Raw genomic sequence first — 20,977 nt, forward strand, 5'->3', positions numbered from 1 at the left:
AAGGAATGAGGAATTGTGGTATATTTTAACTCAATTATATCTGTGGTAACTTAAAATGACAATTTATGAATAGGAATTGTATTACTCATTTGTGGATGTGTGTGTTGTATTAGCATGCTCAACTGTAAACCCGTCCTTGAATTTCCCCTAAACCCCTCCCAGCAGTAAATCTTCCCCATTTTCCAGTCACTTTCCCTCGTCCCTCCAACATTTGCTTCAAATATTAGACTTTCACATGTTGAGACCACCACCACCTTGGTGGAGATCTCTGCATAGAAAAGATAGGAGAGGTGGAACTTGGCACGGTTTTGGACAAAATATAAATGTAAAAATATTAGAAGGCATAAGTATTGGGAGATAAATATTATGATTCACAAATATTGAGATGCACAAATATAGTTGACAAGAGTATTATTTTTTGAGATCGGTGGGACAGCCTTCGGCAGGCTGTCAGTAGTGTTCCCAAAGACCGACAAGCTTTTGGTCAGACCGCCTCATTGTGATGAATGCCATTAGACTGCAGAGGTCGAGGGGAAAGACTGCCGCCTCTGACAGGATCCTGTTTGGGTGGCGGTCGGCATCATATCCCTAGCATGAAGGTGGTACCTTTGCAGGCCCCACCATAGGGATTACAATTACCCTTTCGGACAGCCTTTTCATGCCCCCATGCACATTCATGCACTGTGTGCAAGGCACCGCATGGTGACTGACACACGGTGCATGGATGTGCACAAGTGCTCTTTCACACTACAGCTTGTGCTGCGGACCTTTTCCAGGGCTGCAGCACAAGCTGCAAGGTCGAAAAGCACTTTTTTTTACCTTGAGCGCGGCGGTTTTATACTAATTGGGCAGTTGGGCCACAACCTGCTTGTCAGGCGTTCTACTGACTGACGTGATAGCGGGTGAAGGTCCAGCCACCCAAATCGTTTTCAATAATATAGTGGCTAAAAATATTGTTTTTTAATGATTTTAATATATTTTACTTGACATGCTAAATGTATGAGATACTATTGTATATATACAGGTAGTTTTTTTTAAATATAGCTTGTAATTTGAAGTGATTCAAAATGTAGTTTTTAATTTGTTATAGTAATTTATAGTGTTGTAGTGGGATGTTGAGTTTATAGGGGGATAGGGTAGAAAAGTAATTAGTTAGCAATAATTATGAATTATTTAATAAATTGTATGTAATTGAGTGATAGTTATTACGTAAACATTATGTGATGAGTTATTTTCATTATATGTTATTTGCACGCTGATATATATAGATATACATATATATATATATATTCACCGAAAAAAACATAGGTTTCACTTATTTTATAGTTAGGAATTAGCATTTAAAAAACCTTAAAAATTCACTGAAAAAAACATAGGTTTCACTTATGTTATAGTTAGGAATTAGCATGTAAAAAAACTTAGTAATTCACTGAAAAAACCATATGTTTCAGGGGTGTTATAGTGAGCTCGACATTTCACTCGTACACAACCATTGAAATTCCTCTGTTATAGTTAGTTATACTCACTATAACTGGCAGGCCCGCAATCCACTGCTGATGATGTCACATATTACATCATTCATGGCATGGTCAGTGACATCAGTGATGACATCACTGATGACATCTCAAATAACATCACTGATCACAAATATTTAATTTTAATTTTTTTATATTTTTTTAAATATATGTATAGTATTTTCTTTATTGTTTTTTTCTTTATTCATTTTTTTTGGGGAGTTGCGCACCCAAAGCTCATTTTACTCGATTACCACGCGGAACCTAGCCGCCATTTTAGGATTGTTCTGTGAGATCCGCTTATGGTGTGTGATGGGTGTGTATCTCCCTGAGCGATCGGTAAGCGACCTGTACACAACTTTAAGCACATACGCGACATATACGTATCACGCTACGCGCCAGTCGTGCGTTTTCGCATGATGTCATCTACGTGTTCAACGCGGTGGGCGCGCGACTTCCACTAAATTTTTCGATGTGCAAAATATAAATATTAAGGCAAGACATTATCTGAAGTAATCAAAAAAGTAATATTCTTTTAGTTTTAATAAACATATTACTTTTAAATGCAATTTTGCGAAGTCACGCTGGGTGCCTGCTGCGTGTACGCACCCAATGCAGATCCCATGTGACCAAAAAAAAGAGATTTAATTGGTTTATAACATTTACTATCCTAACTACTGAAGAACCCCATCCATTTCAATCACTCTTCTTAGTCCTTCCTTGTGAATGTACTTGCGTGTGATGAATGGGTCACATCATGTCGTCCGCCGATCTAGGCATGATGACTGGGAGGATCTGGCTGGACTCTCCCAAAGTGCTTGAGTTGGCCTCAGTGTCCGAGTCTCTCTGTTCCTGTTCAGAAAGAGAGCGGGCATCTCGTGAGCTTGCCGCGTTCAGGGAGGCCACCGCACTTTCTCTGCCCCGGAGAGTCTCTTCCATCATCAGGTGGCCCTTGGATTTCGTCACCCTACCAGGGGATCATGTATGTTCCTGCTCGGATGGGTCAATGCGTCCTGTCTTTGGTCTCCAGGGTCTTGCTCCTCGATCCAGTCCCAGATGTCCTGAGGAGTGGTGAAGAACGTGATCCCTCCGTCGCACACTATTCGGAGTTTGGCCGGGAACACCGTAGATTAAGACACCCCATTTGGCGCAGTTTCCTTTTGGCCGTGACGAAGGATGCTCGTTGTTGCTGTACTTCCCTGGAGAAGTCAGGGAAGATCCTGACAATGCTGTTATCTACTTTGAGTTGTCATTTGAGGTTCGATTGGCTCAGCACATGGTCCCTATCTTCATAGAATAGGAGACGGGCCACCTCCGGTCGCAGGGGTCCTCCAGACAGGGATGCCCGAGTCGGAACTATGTGTGCCCGTTCTAGGCCAAAGAACTTTGAGAGGCCCTCTTCCACGACTTCCGTTCACAGCCAGTTCTCCAGGTACGCCACCATATTGTTCCCCTCGACTTTTTCAGGCAGCCCTGTGACTCTAATTTTATTCTGATGCGCTCTGTTTTCTGCATCTTCAGTGCGCTGTTCTTTGCGGGTGGTTGCAATTACTTGTAGTTTCAGGTCTTTGACATCTTCCTCTGCGGTAGTGACCCGGTCTGCCAGTTTTCTGTTGTACGCTCTCAGGAGGCCAAAGTTCTCTTGGAGTGTATCTATCTTGATCTTCACTGCCGTCCGCAAATTTTTTTTAACCTGTAGGATGTTGTGGTGTTACAGTTCACCTTGGGGAACAACCTTTTCATCTCGGTCCCTGTGCATGTGCCTGATTCTCCACTATCTTCCCTCGCCGATTCCTGCTGCTCTGTGTCATGTCTCTTGTTTACCCGTCCCATGGTGTTTGTAGAGTACATGCCATCTGCAAAGGCCTTGGTTCAGGTGTGTCCAATCTGAGGTGTGTTCTAGGCCTCAAACCTGGAAAGGCGGCCGGTCGGGTATATAAGGGGTGGGCACTGTTATTGTTATAGGCTGCACTGACCCGTAGAGGCACTTCAACGGTCTGTGTGTGCAACTACGGGGCCTGTCAGTGAGATTGCATACCCGGTAGCTATGATGGTTGTTCGAGGCCGGTGGGGTCTGGGGCTTCTTTCAGGTCCAGTTATCAGGTCACTGCTGCCATTTTATGACCCAGGGTCGTTACAGTCTCCCTCAGCATGAGTCCTTGCCACACTCGCCTCCTGATGGACCCAACACTGCGGGGGGGTCAGCTGTGCATTCGTCCCAAGCGGCCCTAACCTTTGTGTCTTCAGAGCCGTAAGACCGGCTTCAGTGCGGGCATTCTGGTCATGAGACCCTATATTGCCTCGGATGGTGTATTGGTTCCTCCGCTCCTGAACCCTGGACACCCTGGGCACCTCACCAAGTCTGCTCTCAGAGTAGAGTCCCTGTGCGTGTGGCTGGGCTCTCACCTGCTCTCCGCTGCAGGTGATGCACTTCGTTTTGTTAGCGCCCCAGTTCAGGTTGCAAACCCCGGCATGAACTCCACCGTTCAGCCTGTCGATGGGACTAGCTCGCCACCAGGCCTGTGTACCCGGCTGGCACTTATGGCGGCGATGTGCAGGCGGCTGTCTCTGCAGCATACGCCAACCGCCTCTGTCAGTTTGCAGCTGTCATTTTGAGTGGCCTCGTGGCTCCACGATCTGATTCTAATTTTGGGCTTCTCACCATGGTCTCTGGCGTGTGGCTTGGCAGCACTGGTTCCCCAGCCGTTCCGACGCCTTATGGGCCAGTGACAGTGTCTGGGGTCCACCTATCGCGGGCAGAATGGTGCTGGACAGGGGATCATGGGCAGGAGCTCCGATTCAGGTTCCCGTCTCCATTGGCATCAAGCCACGCCCTCCCAATGGTCACCTCTTACTTATTGCTTTTCGTGGGTGTTAGATTGGTACTAATGGTGTGCAAACCACTCTTGCTTGTTTCTGCACCTCTCCTGCCTCTTTCTGCATTTCTCTTGCTTCTTTTTGCACCTTTCTTCCTTTTTCTGCACTTCTTTAGCTTTTTTCTACACCTGTTGTTTCTTTCTGCACTTCTCTTGCCTGTTTCTGCCTCTCTCTTGCCTCTTTCTGCACCTCTGTTGCATCTTTCTACATCACTGTTGCCTTTGTCTGCACCCATCGTCCCTCTTTTTGCACTTTGCCTGCTTTTTTCTGTACCTCTTGTTTCTTTCTGCAGCTCTTTTGCCTCTTTCTGCACTTTCCTTGACTGTTTATGCACCTCTCTTGCCTCTTTCTGCACCTCTGTTGCTTCCTATTGCACCAATGTTGCCTCTTTCTGCATCCCTGTTGCCTCTTTCTGCACCCCTCTTCCCTCTTTCTTCACCTCTCTTGCCTCTTTCTGCACTCCTCTTCCCTCTCTCTGCAACTATCTTGACTGTCTCTATACCTCTCTTCCCTCTTTCTGTACCTCTCTTGCCTCTTTCTGCATCTCTTTTGCTTTTTTCTGCACTTCTCCAGGCTGTTTCTGCAACTATCTTCCCTCTTACAACAGTTCTCTTGCCTCTTTCTGTACCTCTGTTGCTTCTTTCTGTACTTCTCTTGCCTCTTTTTGTACCCGTCTTCACGCTTTCTGTACCTCTCCTGCCTCTATTTGCACCCCTCTTGCCTCTTTCCTGACCTCTGTTGCTTCTTTCTGCAATTTTCTTGCTTCTTTCTGTACCTCTCTTCCAAATGTCTCCACCCCTTGTGTATCTGTGTGTACCTCTCTTGCCTTTTTCTGCTCCTCTCTTTCTTCTTTCTGCACCTCTTTTGCTTTTTTTGCACTTGTCGCGCCTCTTTTGGCACCCCTCGTGCCTGGTTCTGCACCTCTGTTGGTACTTCCTGCACTTCCCGTGCTTCTGTCTGCCACTCTCTTGTACGTTTTGGCACCCTTTTTGCCTCTTTCTGCACCTCTGATGGTTTGCCTCTGCCTGGTTCTGCAACTATCTTGCCTCTTTCTGCACTTGTCATGCCTTTTTCTGCACCCTGCTTGCTTCCTTCTGCACTTCTCTTGCTTCTTTCTGCACCTCTCTTGTAAATTTCTGCACCCCCTCATGTCTATGTGTGCACCTCTTGTCTCTTTCTGCTCTTCTCTTGCCTATTTCTGCACACCTCCTCCCTCTTTTTGCACCTTATTTTCTTTTATCTGCAGTTGTCTTGCATCTTTCTGTGCCCCTCTTGTCTCCTTCTGCACCTCTGTTGGTTCTTTTTGCACTGCCTTGCTTCTGTCTGGCACTCTCTTACACATTTCTGTACCCCTTTCCTCTTTCTGCACCTTTGTTGGTTCCTTTTGCACCTCTCTTCCCTCTCTCTCTGCACTCCTGTTCCCTCTTTGTGCACCTCTGTTGCTTCTTTCTGCACTTCTGTTGCTTCTCTCTGTACCACTCTTGCCTCTTTCTGCATCCTTATTCCCTCTTTCTGCACTTCTCTTGCTTCTTTCTGTACTTCTGTTGCCTCTTTCTGCAAACTTCCTCCCTCTTCCTGCACCTCTCCTGCCTCCTTCTGCACCCCTGGTCCCTTTTTCTGTATCTCTCCTGTCTGTTTCTGCAACTCTCTTGCCTCTTTCTGTAGTTCTCTTGTCTCATTCTGTACCTCAGTTGCTTCTTTCTGCACTTCTCTTGCTTCTTTCTGCACCCTTCTCCCCTCTTTATGCACATCTCTTGGCTTTTTCTCCACCTCTCTTGCCTCTATCTGTACCACTCTTGCCTCTTTCCACACTACTTTTGCTTGTTTATTTACTTCTTTTACCTCTTTATGTACCCCTCTTGTTTCCTCCAGCCCCTCTGTTGTTTCCTGCTGCACTGCTCTTGCTTCTTTCTGTACCTCTCATGCATTGCTGCACCCCTCTAGCCTCTTTTAGCACCTCTGTTGGTTCTTTCTGCACTGCTCTTGCTTCTTACTGCACCTGTTTTGCCTGTTTCTGCACCTCCCTTGCCTCTATCTGTACCACTCTGCCTCTTTCCACACTACTTTTGCCTGTTTCTTTACTTCTTTTACCTCTTTCTGTACCCCTCTTGTTTCCTCCAGCCCCTCTGTTGTTTCCTGCCGCACTGCTCTTGCTTCTTTCTGTACCTCTCATGCATTTCTGCACCCCTCTAGCCTCTTTTAGCACCTCTGTTGGTTCTTTCTGCACTGCTCTTGCTTCTTACTGCACCTATTTTGCCTGTTTCTGCAACTCTATTGGCTCTTTCTGCACCTCTGTGGCTTCTTTATGCAATTCTGTTGCTTCTCTCTGTACCCCTCTTTCCTCTTTCTGCACCCTTCTTCCGTCTTTCTGCACCCCTCTTTCCTCTTTCGGCACTATTATTCCCTTTTTACTGTACCTCTCTTGCTTCTTTTTGCACCTTTCTTTCTTCTTGCTGCACCTCTCTTGCAAATGTCTGCAGCCCTCTTGTCTCTTTCTGCACCTCCCTTGCCTCCTTCTGCATCCCTCTTGCCTCTTTCTGCACCTCTGTTGGGTCTTCCTGCGCTGCTCGTGCTTTTGTCTGCCACTCTCTTATACTTTTTGGCACTCTTTTTGCCTCTTTCTGCACTTCTGATGGTTTGCCTCTGTCTGCATCCCTCTTCCCTATTTGTGCACCTCTTTGCCTGTTTCTGTAACTCTCTTGCCTATTTCTGCACTTTTCTTGCCTTTTTCTGCACCTTGCTTGCTTCCTTCCACACCTCTCTTGTCTCTTTCTGCACTTCCCTTACAAATTTCTGCACCCCCTCATGCCTCTGTGTGCACCTCTCCTGCCTCTTTCTGCTCTTCTCTTGCCTATTTCTACACACCTCCTTCCTATTTCTGCACCTTATTTGCTTTTTTCTGTACTTCTCTTGCATCTTTCTGCACCCCTCTTGCCTCCTTCTTCACCTCTGTTGGTTCTTTTTGCACTGAGCTTGCTTCTGTCTGCTACTCTCTTACACATTTCTGTACCCCTCTTGCCTCTTTCTGCACCTCTGTTGGTTCCTCCTGCACCGCTCTACCCTCCGTCTGCACCCCTGTTCCCTCTTTATGCACATCTGTTGCTTATTTCTGCACTTCTGTTGCTTCTCGCTGTATCCCTCTTGCCTCTTTCTGTATCCTTCTTCCCTCTTTCTGCACCTCTCCTGCCTCTTTCTGCACCCCTGGTCCCTGTTTCTGCAACTCTCCTGCCTCTTTCTGTAGTTCTCTTTTCTCATTCTTTACCTCAGTTGCTTCTTTCTGTACTTCTCTTGCTTCTGTCTACACCTCTCTTGCTTCTTTCTGCACCCCTCCTGCCTCTTTCTGCACCCTTCTTCTCTCTTTCTGCAAATCTCTTGGCTCTTTCTGCACCTCTCTTGCCTCTATCAGTACCATTCAAGCCTCTTTCCACACTGCTTTTGCTTGTTTCTTTACTTCTTTTGCCTCTTTCTGTACCCCTCTTGTTTCCTCTAGCCCCTCAGTTGTTTCTTACTTCACTGCTCTTGCTTCTTTCTGTACCTCCTGTGCATTTTTCTGCACCCTCTAGACTCTTTTAGCACCTCTGTTGGTTCTTTCTGCACTGCTCTTGCTTCTTTCTGCATCTCTTTTGCCTGTTCCTGCAACTCTCCTTCCTCTTTCTACACTTTTCTTGTCTCCTTCTGCACCCCTCTTGACCCTTTTTGAACCTCTGTTGCTTCTTTCTGCATTATGTTGCTTCTCTCTGCACCCCTCTTTCCTCTTTCTGCACCCTTCTTCCCTCTTTCTGCACCCCTCTTCCTCTTTCTGCACTATTCTTCCCTCTTTCTGTACCTCTCTTGCTTCTTTTTGCACCTCTCTTCTTGCTGAACCTCTCTTGCAAATGTCTGCACCCCTCTTGCCTCTTTCTGCACCTCCCTAGCCTACTTCTGTACCGCTCTTGCTGCACCTCTTTTGCTTCTTTCTTTACTTCTCTTACCTCTTTCTACACCCCTCTTGTCTCCTTCTGAACCTCTACTGGTTATTTCTACACTGCTCTTGCTTCTTTCTGCATGTCTCTTGCAAATTTCTGTACCCCTCTTGCCTCTTTCTGCACCCCTCTTCAATCTTTCTGCATCTCTCTTACCTCTGTCTGCACCCCTGTTCCCTCTTTCTGCACCTCTTTTGCCTGTTTCTGCAACTCTTTTGCTTCTTTCTGAACTTCTCTCGCCTCTTTCTGTACTCAAATGGGAATTGCAAGCTGTCAAGCTTAAAGGTCTGCGTGCTCTCATGACTGAGGTATATGTCTACTTGTGTATGTATTCTTACATGTGTAATACATCTGAAGATGGTAGCTTAAAAAGCGAGTAACTTCTCCTATAGGTGGTCAACTCTTCTCAGTTCTGCTCTGCCATTCAGTTGCACAGGCAGACATGTCTTATGTATATATGTGTTAAAAAGCCCATCTAATATACTATTGAATACCCATGTGCCCTGTATTGTGAGCAGAAAGAAATGCATATACCTTTTTTTACACAAATTTACAGAGTATGCTGTTTGAAACACAGGTATTTCTAGTGTTTGTATGTTTATTTTCATTTAACATGTCACTAGGTAAAAGCATAGACAAGCATGCATACCTTCAAAAATGTGGTTAGACTTACAACAGTGATATGCTTAGGATTGCTGTTTTATATTTGGTAGGTCTAAAATTCCGAGCAGTCGAATAATAGTGAACCTTCAAGAGAAAGGTGAGGTTTAACACATCTTTGGAGAAGGATTAGTGATTAGGGTACTTTGTATGAGTCTGTTGTAAGGTACAGTCAAAGTAGGCCTCTTTCTTTACCTCTGTTGGTTCTTTCCGCACATCTCTTACTTCTTTCTGCACCTTTCTTCCTCTTCCTGAACTTCTGTTGACTCTTGCTTCTTTCTGCACCTCTCTTCCTCTTTCCGCACTTCTCTTACTTCTTTCTGCACCTTTCTTCCTCTTTCTGAATATGTCCTATGTATGTATGCATAGTTAGCAATTAACATTAAAAAAAACTGAGAAATGTACTAAAAAACAGAGGTTTCAGGGATGTTATAGTTAGGGTTTAGCATTTAAAAAAAACTCAAATTCACAGAAAAAACGCTGGTTTTAGGGATGTTTTAGTTAGGGATTGGCATTTAAAAAACCTTGGAAATTCTTTGAAAAATACATAGGTTTCAGGGACGTTATAGTAAGGCTGACAGTTCACTCGTACAAAACCAGAGAAATTCAGAGCTAACTATAACTTGAGCCCCGGCAATGCACTGCTGATTACGTCACATATTCCATCACTCATGACATTGTCAGTGTATGAGTTTCTGAATGGATGATTTAGTGGGTGTGTGATAGAATGCATAAGTGATTGAATAAACATATCTTAGTGAATGAATGAGTGAATTACTCATCTGTGTGAATGTCTGTATTAATCAGTTGGTATGTCACTGGCTGCATGGGTTGGTGAGTAGCTACATGGCGGTATTGGGTTAATGATTGGTTGTTTGATTACCTGTATGGGTGCCTGAGTGCCTGTGTGGGTGTGTGGTGGGGGTGTGACTCCCTACATTGATGTGTGAGTGGGTGATTTACTGGGTATATGGGTTCATGATTGCATGTGTTAAGGGCTTTATGGGTGAGCTAGTGTGCATATAGCTGTGTTGGTGAGTGAATGGATATATGTGTAAGTAACTACGCATCTGAAAGGCAGTATATATGAGTACTGGAGTGTATTTGTGACTAAATGTGACAGTGAGTGATTGTGACATTGTCTGCATGGATAAGTGTGTACTTATGTCAGTGATTGTAAAAGAGAGTACTTATCTGTATGAATAAGTGAGGTGGTGTGGGTATAACTGCTTAGGTGAGTAAATGATAGATTGGTTGATTCTTTGGGAGACAGACTAGGTGTTGGGTGAGTGGTGGTGTTTGAGTGTCTGTATGGCTGTATGAGTGGATATATCAGTGGCTGTATTGACGAATGACTGCGTGCATGAGTGACAGTTTTATTGTGCACCCTACCCCTCATAATGCAGGTTGTGTCTAGTTTAAATCATTGTGATGTTCATTACATATTTGTATGTGGGGAGGCAATCGCAGTAACTGTGCTACTGATGTGGAGTGGTACATCTAATGTTTATCTAATGTAAGGCATATGTGTTTTTTTTTGCAGGTACTGCTGGTGGTAAAGTAGTTCCAAGAAGTCCTCTTCTGAATCCCTCAGAGTGTAACCAAAGCGCAGAGTGGAGTTTTGGCTTTGATGGTTCTATCTGCAATTCATCAGTCACTTTTCATCGTGTGGCTTTCAACAATCCTTCATATTGGCTTACTGGACGGGATGTAATTCTTTCCAACGCTTATGGTAATATAGTTCGTTTATTTTCATAAAATCAACACAACCCATGAAAAAACTAAAGCTAGTCAGAAATTCCTATGCTAGCATACCTAGCATTGTCCACATACACTGAAATTTGTAATTTACAAATGTAAAATGTTTTGACTGCTCTCATCCAGCCAAAGATCCTTTTGAGGTACTTGGCCCCCAATTCAACGAGTGCAAAGTACCTGAATACACAAGTAATGCATCACCATGCTCCTTTCAAATCTGTCCATATAGAATGCTTCTAAGGATGCCTCAGTATTTCTAGAGAATGAATGGCTACCTTTCCTTGATGGTAAATACAACTGTTCACGAAAATCTATATCCATTTTTTAAATCTTCTTCATCTCTTCAGAGACCAGCCTGTGTGTAACTCTGTTTTACATATGGGTTTGTGGACCCCAAGATCAGTTTATGTCTAACTGGCTGTGACGAGTCGCACTTGGTAAAACAGTGAAAACTACTTAAATCAGTACCAGGTTTAATGTGCGCAATTATAACTGTTAGACCTGGCATCTTTAGGATGGTTTTCCCCAATTGTTCTGCTTTTTGCCTCCACGTTTTACTGAATGTTTTTGTTAGCCTTAGGACTCAGAGTACTTTACAATTGCTAATCAGTGCTAAAGTGCATGGGCTTCTTTCCTAAACACATGTGTAATTGGTGTATACCTGATTGACATATTTAAATTACTTGTAAGTCCTTTGTAAAGTATTATACAATATACCAAGGGCCATTAAGTTAAATGTTACTAATGAGCCTGCAGCACTGATTGTGCCACCCACATAAGTAGCCTTTCGATCCTGTCTCAGGCCTGCCACTGTAGTGACATTGTGTACTGTTTACTGACATTTCAATGTGGCATTTAAAAATACTTCCCGAGCCTTTAAACTCCCCTTTTATTACATACAGGTAACCCCTAAGGTAGGCCCTTAGTAGCTCTAAGGGCAGGGTGATACGTAAGTAAAATGTAGGACATGTGCTGTTATGTTTCGCATATCCTGGTAGCGACAAACAGCTAAGTTAATTTTTTAATACTGTGAGGCCTACCACTTTTAGGTTAGCATTGGCAATTCCTTGATACACTTTCAAGCTTTAAATCCTGACCAGAGCGGAGTAGCATTTTCATGTTTAATGTCTTTGGAATGGTAAGGATAAATCCTCCTTACTGGTGAAGCTGGATTTAACATTACTGTTTTAGAATTGCCACTTTTAGAAAGTGGATATTTCTCTGTACTTATTGCTCTGTATGCTTGACTTCCTGTTTCCATTACACGCCTGGGGTGCGTCAGCTACACTTTGTTCATTCCTTCTAGACAGCCACAAACACAGGAAGGATAGGTATGTCTAAGTATCCATCTACATACATCTGCATTCTGATGGCCTTACCTGGGCAGACACAAAGGGTTGATTTACACCATAGACAGGGCTGGGAAGAAAGGGAGACCTGTGCACTTTAGAGAACTGCTTTGAAGTCACCACCCACATCAAACTCACTTTTGGGAATAAGTGGTGGGTCTCTGACCCCATCAAATCAGACACTACTGGACTTGTAACTGATATTCTGCCATAGGAGCTGCTATGCTGCTTAAAAGACTCAACTGGACTGCTGATATGGAAGGCCTGCTTTTCTTTTTGTTGCATTGCTGCTCTCTAACTTTGCTAAAGCAGAGCTGGGCTCTGCCTTCGTTCCTTGTTATCTCCAAGGGATTGTTGGCCTGCCTCCTGTTACTTGAGACTCAAGGATATCAAAGTCTCTACCCCTGCTCCTGTGCCTGGCTCACTGTAAGTGGCCCAGATACTTGCAACCCAGTTTTTACACATCTACCTTCTTCCAGTAGCAGAACTGATGCATCGACCCGGCTGTGGGGGTAGACTCGGTATATTGCATCGGAACCATTGCTTTGCCTCCTGAGAGCGATGCTTTGTGCAGTGCATTGCCACCGCAGCAGCATGCTGAGATTGACACATCCCCATGACAGCGTGGAGAAATACCAGCCGGGATACGATGGGATCCACATAGGTTTCCCGCAGAGGACACACTCGTAACAAATTGTTTACAGAGATGCCTCTCCCCCGAGCCCCTAAATGCCAGAAAACCATGTTATAGCAAAGTTTTTCTCGCAAACTCCAGGTGCCTGTAAGTAACAGCAGCACCATTTTTTTCTTTCACATTTTTCCACACACCTTAGCGGGTGTGTTAGAGATAACACACCCGTGGTACCACTTTTTGCCACTCACTAGGTCCTGAAGAAAGTCCCGCTAAATGTTCTAAATAAGGACTGAAACATGTGGACCACCATCACATAGTCAACTCGTAGACATAATCCTTCTACTAGTAGTTGCATCACATAGTTTTTATTCTGGCACTCTGGGCCACCACAAATAAAGTATTAGGTAAGGATTCCCAGAAGTGCTTTTTCAGCTTCACCTTCATCAACACCACATCACTGCACGACACCCGCTCCGCTGTAGTCAGGCGTTGTAGCACAACCAGGCGGCACTCGGCTGCCTGGTTGGACCCCAATGATGAAGCATGACACCAACTAGGTTGGTGTGTGAGGGGTTTATAAACAAGACTGATTGGGTCTTGCACTAAGGCCTCAGCCTCCAGTGACCCTGAATATTAACATATATTCAATAACCTCAGTGGGCTAGCGTGGAGAAATAGCCATCCCTGTGTGGTGAAGTTCGATGCTTTCCTTCTACATCAGAACCCGCATTGACACATCTCTTGGTGCATTTCGGTGATGAGACTAATAAGGATACTTTGTTCACCCGGGGCCTGCATGGGTCCTTTAGCCGGGTCGTGCTTCTTTGTGGTCGGCCGAACTTTGACTTTGCCCTAGTTTAGCGTGACTCAAAGTAACCCCAATAGTACTATTTACTTCTTAGCACTTTACTACATTTTTTATACAATATCTTAACTTCTAAACACTGGATTGTTTTCTTTTTGATCTTGTTTTGTTCAGAATATATTCTATTTTTTTAAACCTGTTTAGAGTCTCCAGGTGGTGTATTTATTGAGTGACTGTGTGTGTTGCGCAAATACTTTATACATTTCCTCTTTAGATTTGCCTGACTGCTCTATGCCAATCACCAGAGGATGAGCACAGGTAATCCCAAAGTGTGTATCTGGCTTACCCTGACTAGGAGTGTGGTTCCTGCTTGTACAGGGTGCATACTCCGACAACCAGTAACCCAATTTCTAACAATGACCTCTAATAAACATGAGCAGTCCAAATCCAAAGTTCAGCCAGTAAATCAATGATTATGAACACAGATGCATAAACATCACTCTATTGGTCTCTTAGGGCTGCTGAACATATCAATAGATCAGAAAGGGGTGGGATTTTGGAACATTTAGTCCCTCATTAAAATGTACCCAAAGTCATGGTATTTAATATTGCAGCTGATAACATCAGATACTACCTGATGTGCAAATGTTATGCCTACAACATGTTTTGCCTTCAAATATCGTGCATTACATAGGTATTTTGGTGCTCACTCCACTAAAATGTACTTGTCCTTTAAATTACCAGGCATTTGTTCCCCTGGTAAGTTCTGTTAGATTTTACCTGCTGACATTATCTGAGGGTGTAGATTTTATCACATCTGGTAAATACCAGTTGTAAAAAAGTACCCATAGTTCTGAGGTCTGAGTCAACAGGAGTTGAAGTAGGGGTGAACATTTTTCCAACTCACTCAAAATAAGGGGCGCCACCTGGGACTTACTTAACTTGTATTCTTATCAACGTATAAGTGCCTGTCATGTGTTGTGTCTTATAGGTGTGAGTACTGTTCCTTATCTGATGAAACGCCTGACTCATAAGCCTGGCTGGATGGCTTTGCTCCCAAACACAAATTCTTTCAACTGGTATTTACATGATGCAGACTTCGACTTAAGCACAACATATACTGCCACATTCTATGGATTTAAGGTAACCAACTAAAACATGTCTATGGTTTCCATTCAACACTATTAAACATTTTAGGAAAATACTGAAATTACCTTTAAAATTGTGTCTTTATTTCACATTAGGTGCTGAAAATAGATCACTGTACTTCTTGACTGACATGTCTGTATTTATTTTCATGTTTATTTATAGTACTTTTTATATGTTCTTGTTATTTAAACATTTACATATCCCCTTCAGGATATTCTTATATTTTGCTAGACTCAATAAGGTAAATGAGCAAATCTTTAGCATTTCAAATAGTAGTAGTTTGCTTACTCTAGTTCTACAAGAGGTGTTTATTGTCCTCTCTGTATCAATGTTTGACTCGGCAGTATCCTTTGCACTTATGATGAATATTTGGAAAGAAAATCTCTGCATGTATTTTAATGTAGTTAATACTTGGTTACTGTGATTCTTTTTTGCTATTTATTGAAACAGTTACATTTTGTATAGGGCAGCTGAGATGTTGGAAGTAATTGTTTGTAATGTCATTTATGTTTTACCACTGCAGTAAAATGGCACAAATATAAGTCTAAGTTCTATATCTTTAAATGCAGACATTAAGGTCTAAAGAATTACAAAGATAAGGCAGTTGTGAGGCTGGAACCAGTCTGACTTTCTAAGGCTTGTCATCTTCTATCAAAGCAGTCTCACCCACGTTCTCACCTTAAATAAAGGGAATGAGAAAACAGTTTGCTCAGGCGTATTGAGGCAGGAGACTCCAAGTTTCACTCCATACTTTCTAACCAAGAAAAGTCTCATTATGCCTCCCATCTATAGTCTGGACTGTTACTATTAGAGAAGGGTCATGATTAATTTGCGTATGGCTGGGTCTAATCGTAGGTGGCCTGGTGGGCAAAAGAACAATGGGTTGGAATGCTATCCTGAGCAATTGTCAGTGGTTAGACTCTTTGCAAGCATCCTCCCATCACCTTTTGGGTGCATGATGATATCATGACACCTTCATGAAGCTAATTGTCCAACTTTTTATTTTTTGTTGGTCTCACCCAGTGCCAAAGTCAGTAAGTCTGCCTTACTTAAAAGGACACCCTTTATATTGTAACATCACATAGTCAGCCGTGCGCACGGTTTAGGTTTTGGTTGGGTTTGGGTAGCCCCAGCCCTAGTTATCCACTAGAGGCCAGGCCCTATGGCCAACCCCACAGCACGCCTTGTAGTTGGCTGTACGCATGGTATTGGTGCTGGCCCTGACTATGATCCCACGCCGTCCATGGCCTTCAGCCATGTACAGCCTGTGGTTGACGTTATGTATGGTAATAAAATATTACTATATATTACAAACAACCCTAGAAAATCACTGAGAAAAACAAAGGTTAAAGTGACGTTATAGCTAGGAGTTGTAATGATACTTTCCCTTAAATAATAAAAATCTGAAAATCACTGTGGTTTCAGGGGCGTTATAGTTAGCTGGACATTTCACACATACAAAACCATTGAAATTCCGCCGTTATAGTTCGTTCAGCTAACTATAGCTCAAGCCCTCTCAATGCACTGCTTATGACTTCAAATATTACATCATTCATGGCATCATCCAGTGATTATAAAGCTGAAATTTGTTTTTTTTATATTGATGACAAACTGTATTGAAGAATGAGTGGTTGTATAAGTGTCTGGATGGGGCATTTAGCAGGTGTCTGACTGATTGTATAAGTGAGTGATTAAACGTGTCTTTGTGAAAGCATAGGTTAGCGACTAAACTGTGTGAATGTCTGTATCAGTCTGTCTGTTGTTGTGTAAGCTGCTACATGGATTGGTCAGTAGGTACATTAGTGTGTATATGGGTTATTGATTGTTTGCTTGAATATTTGTATGAGAGACTGAGTGTGTTTGGGTGCATTTGAGGTGTGTGAGTCTGTGCATAGATGTGTGAGTGCTTGATTTACTGGGTGCATGGGTTCAAGAGTGCATGTGGAAACAGCTGTATGGGTGGGTGAGTGTATGTATGGGTGTGTCGGTGAGTCAATGGTTGTCTCAGTGGTACATGTGTGAGTAACTACATATGTAAAAGGCAGTATATGTGAGTGATGGTGAAGATAAAATAACTATATGTGAGAGTGAGTGGTTGTGAGAGTGGCTGTATGGATGAGTGTATACTTGTATTAGTGATTATATTAGAGAGTAAGTATGCGTTAGTATCTGTCTGAATTAGTGAGGTGGTGTGTGTATAACTCTATAGGTGAGTAAATGGGAGTGTGATTAATACTTTGCATGACTGACTAAGTGTGTGAGTAACTCTATGGATGAGTGGTGGTGTGTGAATATGTATATGAGTGCATATGGTAGTGTTGTCCTGAGGAGTGACTCCATGTATAAGGGATCGTGTGTGTAGACCTAGGAATCCGTGAGTGCGTATGTAGTAACTGGTATTGGTGTCTCGATGGTTTCAAAAATGGTAGTCTGTATTTTACAGTGCGTGTATCAAAGGTTATATTAGACTGTGAGGAGGTGCATCAGATTGTCATGTGGATGATGTCATCATTGATGTCATTAGTGATGTCACTGACCATGCCAGGAATGATGTAGTATGTGACGTCATGAGCAGTGCATTGTGGGGGTGAGAGTTATAGTTAGCTGAACTAACTATAACGGTGAAATTTCAATGTTTTTGCATGTGGGAAATGTCTAGCTAACTATAACGCCCCTGAAACCTATATTTTTTTGTGAATTTCAAAGGTTTTTTAAAAGCTAATTTCTAACTATAACGTCTGTAAAACCTATGTTTTTTTTCAGTGAATTTCAAAGGTTTTATAAATGCTAATTTCTAACTACAAAGTCTCTGAAACCTATATTGTTTTAAAGTAAATTTTTAAAAGACGTGCATACCTTTTATAGTGAACAACTAGCTGTAACAGTAGTCTGTCATAAGTTATAATTTAACAATTTTCGAAACGTAATTAGCAGTAATTAACATATAAGTGTGGAAAAAGTGTGACGCAGCAGCTATGATACCTGACTTAGAACAACAACATTCACAGTTCGATTCCCGGATCCGGCAAAACATTAGCCCACCACTATGTCACTGTGGGCAACACCTTGCTTAATCTTTCTGACGCCCCGGAGCGCCGGCACACCTTTCCAGGGATAGCTGTATGCTTTATAAAAGCTCGTTTTTTTTAAATTTAAAACCATAGTGATGAGAAATATTAGCACGTTTTTTTTCTTCTATTTTGAAAGATATTTTTTTTATGTCTTCTATTTAGAATTACGGCAATTTATAGATGTATTTAGTCAAGAGAATGGAAATGACTCGGTTTGCCGGGTATCAGTTAAATAAAATGATCATGGTGTTCCGCAGATGGGGAGAGAATCGCTGCCAACACTTCTACTTTCAATGGTTTACAGCCAATGAACATGAAGCTAGGGAAGGTTCCGCTTGGAACACGTTACCCAATCAGATGTCCCTGATGCTCCGCGGAAGGGGAGGGAATGGCTGGCAGCACTTCTACTTTCAATGGTTTACGGACAATAAACATTAAGCTTGGGAAGGTCCTGCTTGGAACACGTCAGCCAATCAGATGTACCTGCTACTCCGCGGACGGGGACAAAATGGCTGGCAACACTTCTACTTTCAATGGTTTGCAGCCAATGAACATGAAGCTTGGGAAGGTCCTGCTTGGAACACGTTGGCCAATCAGATGTCCCTGCTACTCCGTGGAAGGGGAGGAAATGGCTGGCAACACTTCTACTTTCAATGGTTCGCAGCCAATGAACATTGAGCTCGTTGTTGGAACACCTCAGCCAATTAAACGTTAATATTGTTTCAGGCACAGGAACTGAACATGCCCTCCCACTTAATATTAAATTGCGTCTAAGAAAGTGACACTGTCTGTGATAAAAGTGAACACCGCATTATAAGTAAACATTACTGTGCATTATATTAAAGGAAAGCTGCAATATGGCACTTTGTTATTTTCCCGATATGATTTACACAGCCTACTCAACATTGGTGCAATACCGCACATTCGCACTACCTGTGTGTGCACCGTTACACAGCCTACTGAACATTGCTGCAATACTGCACATTCATACTACCTGTGTGTGCACCCTACACACTGCTTGTCGCAATATGATGCATTGTTTTCCTGACAGGATTTCCAAAGCCTACGCAACCTTGCCCCAATACCGCGCACTGTTGTTCTGCGGAAGTAATTTCCATGGCCTATGCAACATTCAAACTCCCTGCCTCTTCACCATATAGACTGCTTAAACTAAGATCACAGTGTTCCTACTATACCCTCTTAAACAATTATTCTCTTTTTTTCTGCCCTATGCCTTTCAACTCAGTCACAAAATGGCTGCCTACACTTCCTGGTTTCATCAATTCGCAGCCAATGAGCCGCACGCTCGTGCTCGTAACACCTCAGCCAATCAGATGTCAGAATTCTCAAATATCGATATCTGTAAATTTTGATATTTGGCTAAAACTACTGAATGGACTTACCCCATTTAAACAAAAGCGTGCTTTCAGGACCAAGACCTTTCTCCTTTCCAAATTTGATGAAAATGTCGTTCAGCAGTTTGCCTTGTAGCCTTGTCTAAAGTTTCCTATGGAAATTGCATGGAGAAAACACGTTTTGGGACCCCTCTTTTTTCTCAGCCCCTCCTTCACAAATCATCTTTCAGGATAGGAGCTGACCTACAAGGAGGAACTTTTTGGAAAATTTCGTAAAGATTCGTCAAACGACGCCAAAGTTATAAGCAAATCAAAAAATGCCTTTCCTATAGAAACATGGTTCTAACTAAAACGATCTGCTATCTATGTGTGTGTGTGTATATTTTTTTTATTTTTTGTGTATGTGTACATATATATAAATCAGGAAATTCTCCCCACACTTTGCTTCTTCTGCAAAAGAAAGAACCAGACCACAGGGCTCAATTGCTGCAAGATTTATTGGTGTTCTTTTCGCGATGCAGCGGCAGCCATATATATAAATATATACTTATTTTACAGTTTTACAAATCTCAATGAAACTGTAAAAAAGGTGCTACTTTTTGACAATTTTTTGCATGGAATTTCCAGGGTGTTCTGCCAACCAGGTTTTGGTGAGAGACTGGGTTTGCGTTTGGAGAGTAGGAAGTAGTGGCGCTCTGAGCAGTGTGATCTTGTGACTGAGATAAGTGTGCAGTAGGCACGCAGTGCAAAGCAGGACAGGGGAACACAAACCCTTCGGGAAAACACCCCTGAAATGGTGTAGGGAAGCCTAGACCAGGGGCCACGAAAAAAAGGAGATCCCAAATTGTAAAATTCCCATGCATTTTCCATACATTTCCTTAAGATGGGTTATAGCAAAAACTGCTAAACAGAATAGCACCAGATTTGGCAGGAAGGTAGATTTTGATCCACTGATTGTGCTGTTTGTGATTTGATATAAATCTGGTCAGTCTTTTTTGAGATATTGCGGTTAGAAAATAAGTATATATCCAGATGGTTGGATCTATGAGAGGCCCAAGGAGCACCAATTTCAAAATAGAGCATTCTGATTGGACAAGGGAGCTTTATTTCCCTTGGGCCTTCTCACTCCTGTGGAAGTCAGACTCCTGTAGGAGCAAGTGCTCTGATTGGCTGCCAGCAACATCAGAAAAATGCTGCTGGCAGCCATTATAGGACTTAGGGACTTAGTCTTCTGTCCTGAAGATTTTTTTAAAGTAATACAATGGAGCAGGGTAACTTAGGGTCCAAAAATAAACCTACAAAAATTACCACGATCCCGCTGGACTCCTACGGGGTGCGTTTGCACAGTAGTGAAGGGAGGGGGCGTGGCCTGAGGTGATATGAGTGCAAACACACCCTGTGGTGCCATTTAAGTTGGGGAATTTATTCCTCTTCAATCCTGAGGGTCCCTGGGGGCCGACTAGCCCACCACTTACCTCCAGTAAGCGCCACTGTGCTGTGTTGCTGAGAGGTGGCCCAGGCCATGCCCTTGTTTACACCACTCTGCAATGCAGCTCTGTGGCGCTTATTGGAGGTAAGTGGTGGGCTAGTTGGCCCCCGGGGACCCTCAGGACTCAAGGACTCAGGACTTAAACCCCCAATTTACAACACACCAGGGGGTGTATTTGCACAGTGGTGCAGGGAGGGGCCGTGGCCTGATGTCACAAGTGTGGAAACGAGCCCTGTGGCGTGTTTTAAGTTGGAGAATTAAGTCTCCTTGAATCTTGAGGGTCCCTGGGGGCCCACTAACCCACCAGGTATGTCCAGTAAGTGCCACAGAGTTGCATTGCAAAGAGGTGTAAAA

General features: G+C 43.2%; 1 protein-coding gene across 1 annotated transcript in view; it reads left to right on the plus strand.

Moving 5' to 3' along the window:
• The window catches only part of LOC147724578 (fibrocystin-L-like), a 1,433,379-nt gene that overhangs the window by 960,290 nt on the left and 452,112 nt on the right, over positions 1-20,977 (plus strand). Inside the window, exons 52-53 of the mRNA XM_086966122.1 lie at positions 10,557-10,745; positions 14,551-14,702. Of these exons, the coding sequence (XP_086822248.1) occupies positions 10,557-10,745; positions 14,551-14,702 (341 nt within the window). The remainder of the gene's footprint in view (positions 1-10,556; positions 10,746-14,550; positions 14,703-20,977) is intronic.

This window comes from Lissotriton vulgaris, chromosome 4_1 (assembly GCF_964263255.1).
Source record: "Lissotriton vulgaris chromosome 4_1, aLisVul1.2, whole genome shotgun sequence".
Classification (NCBI taxonomy): domain Eukaryota; kingdom Metazoa; phylum Chordata; class Amphibia; order Caudata; family Salamandridae; genus Lissotriton; species Lissotriton vulgaris.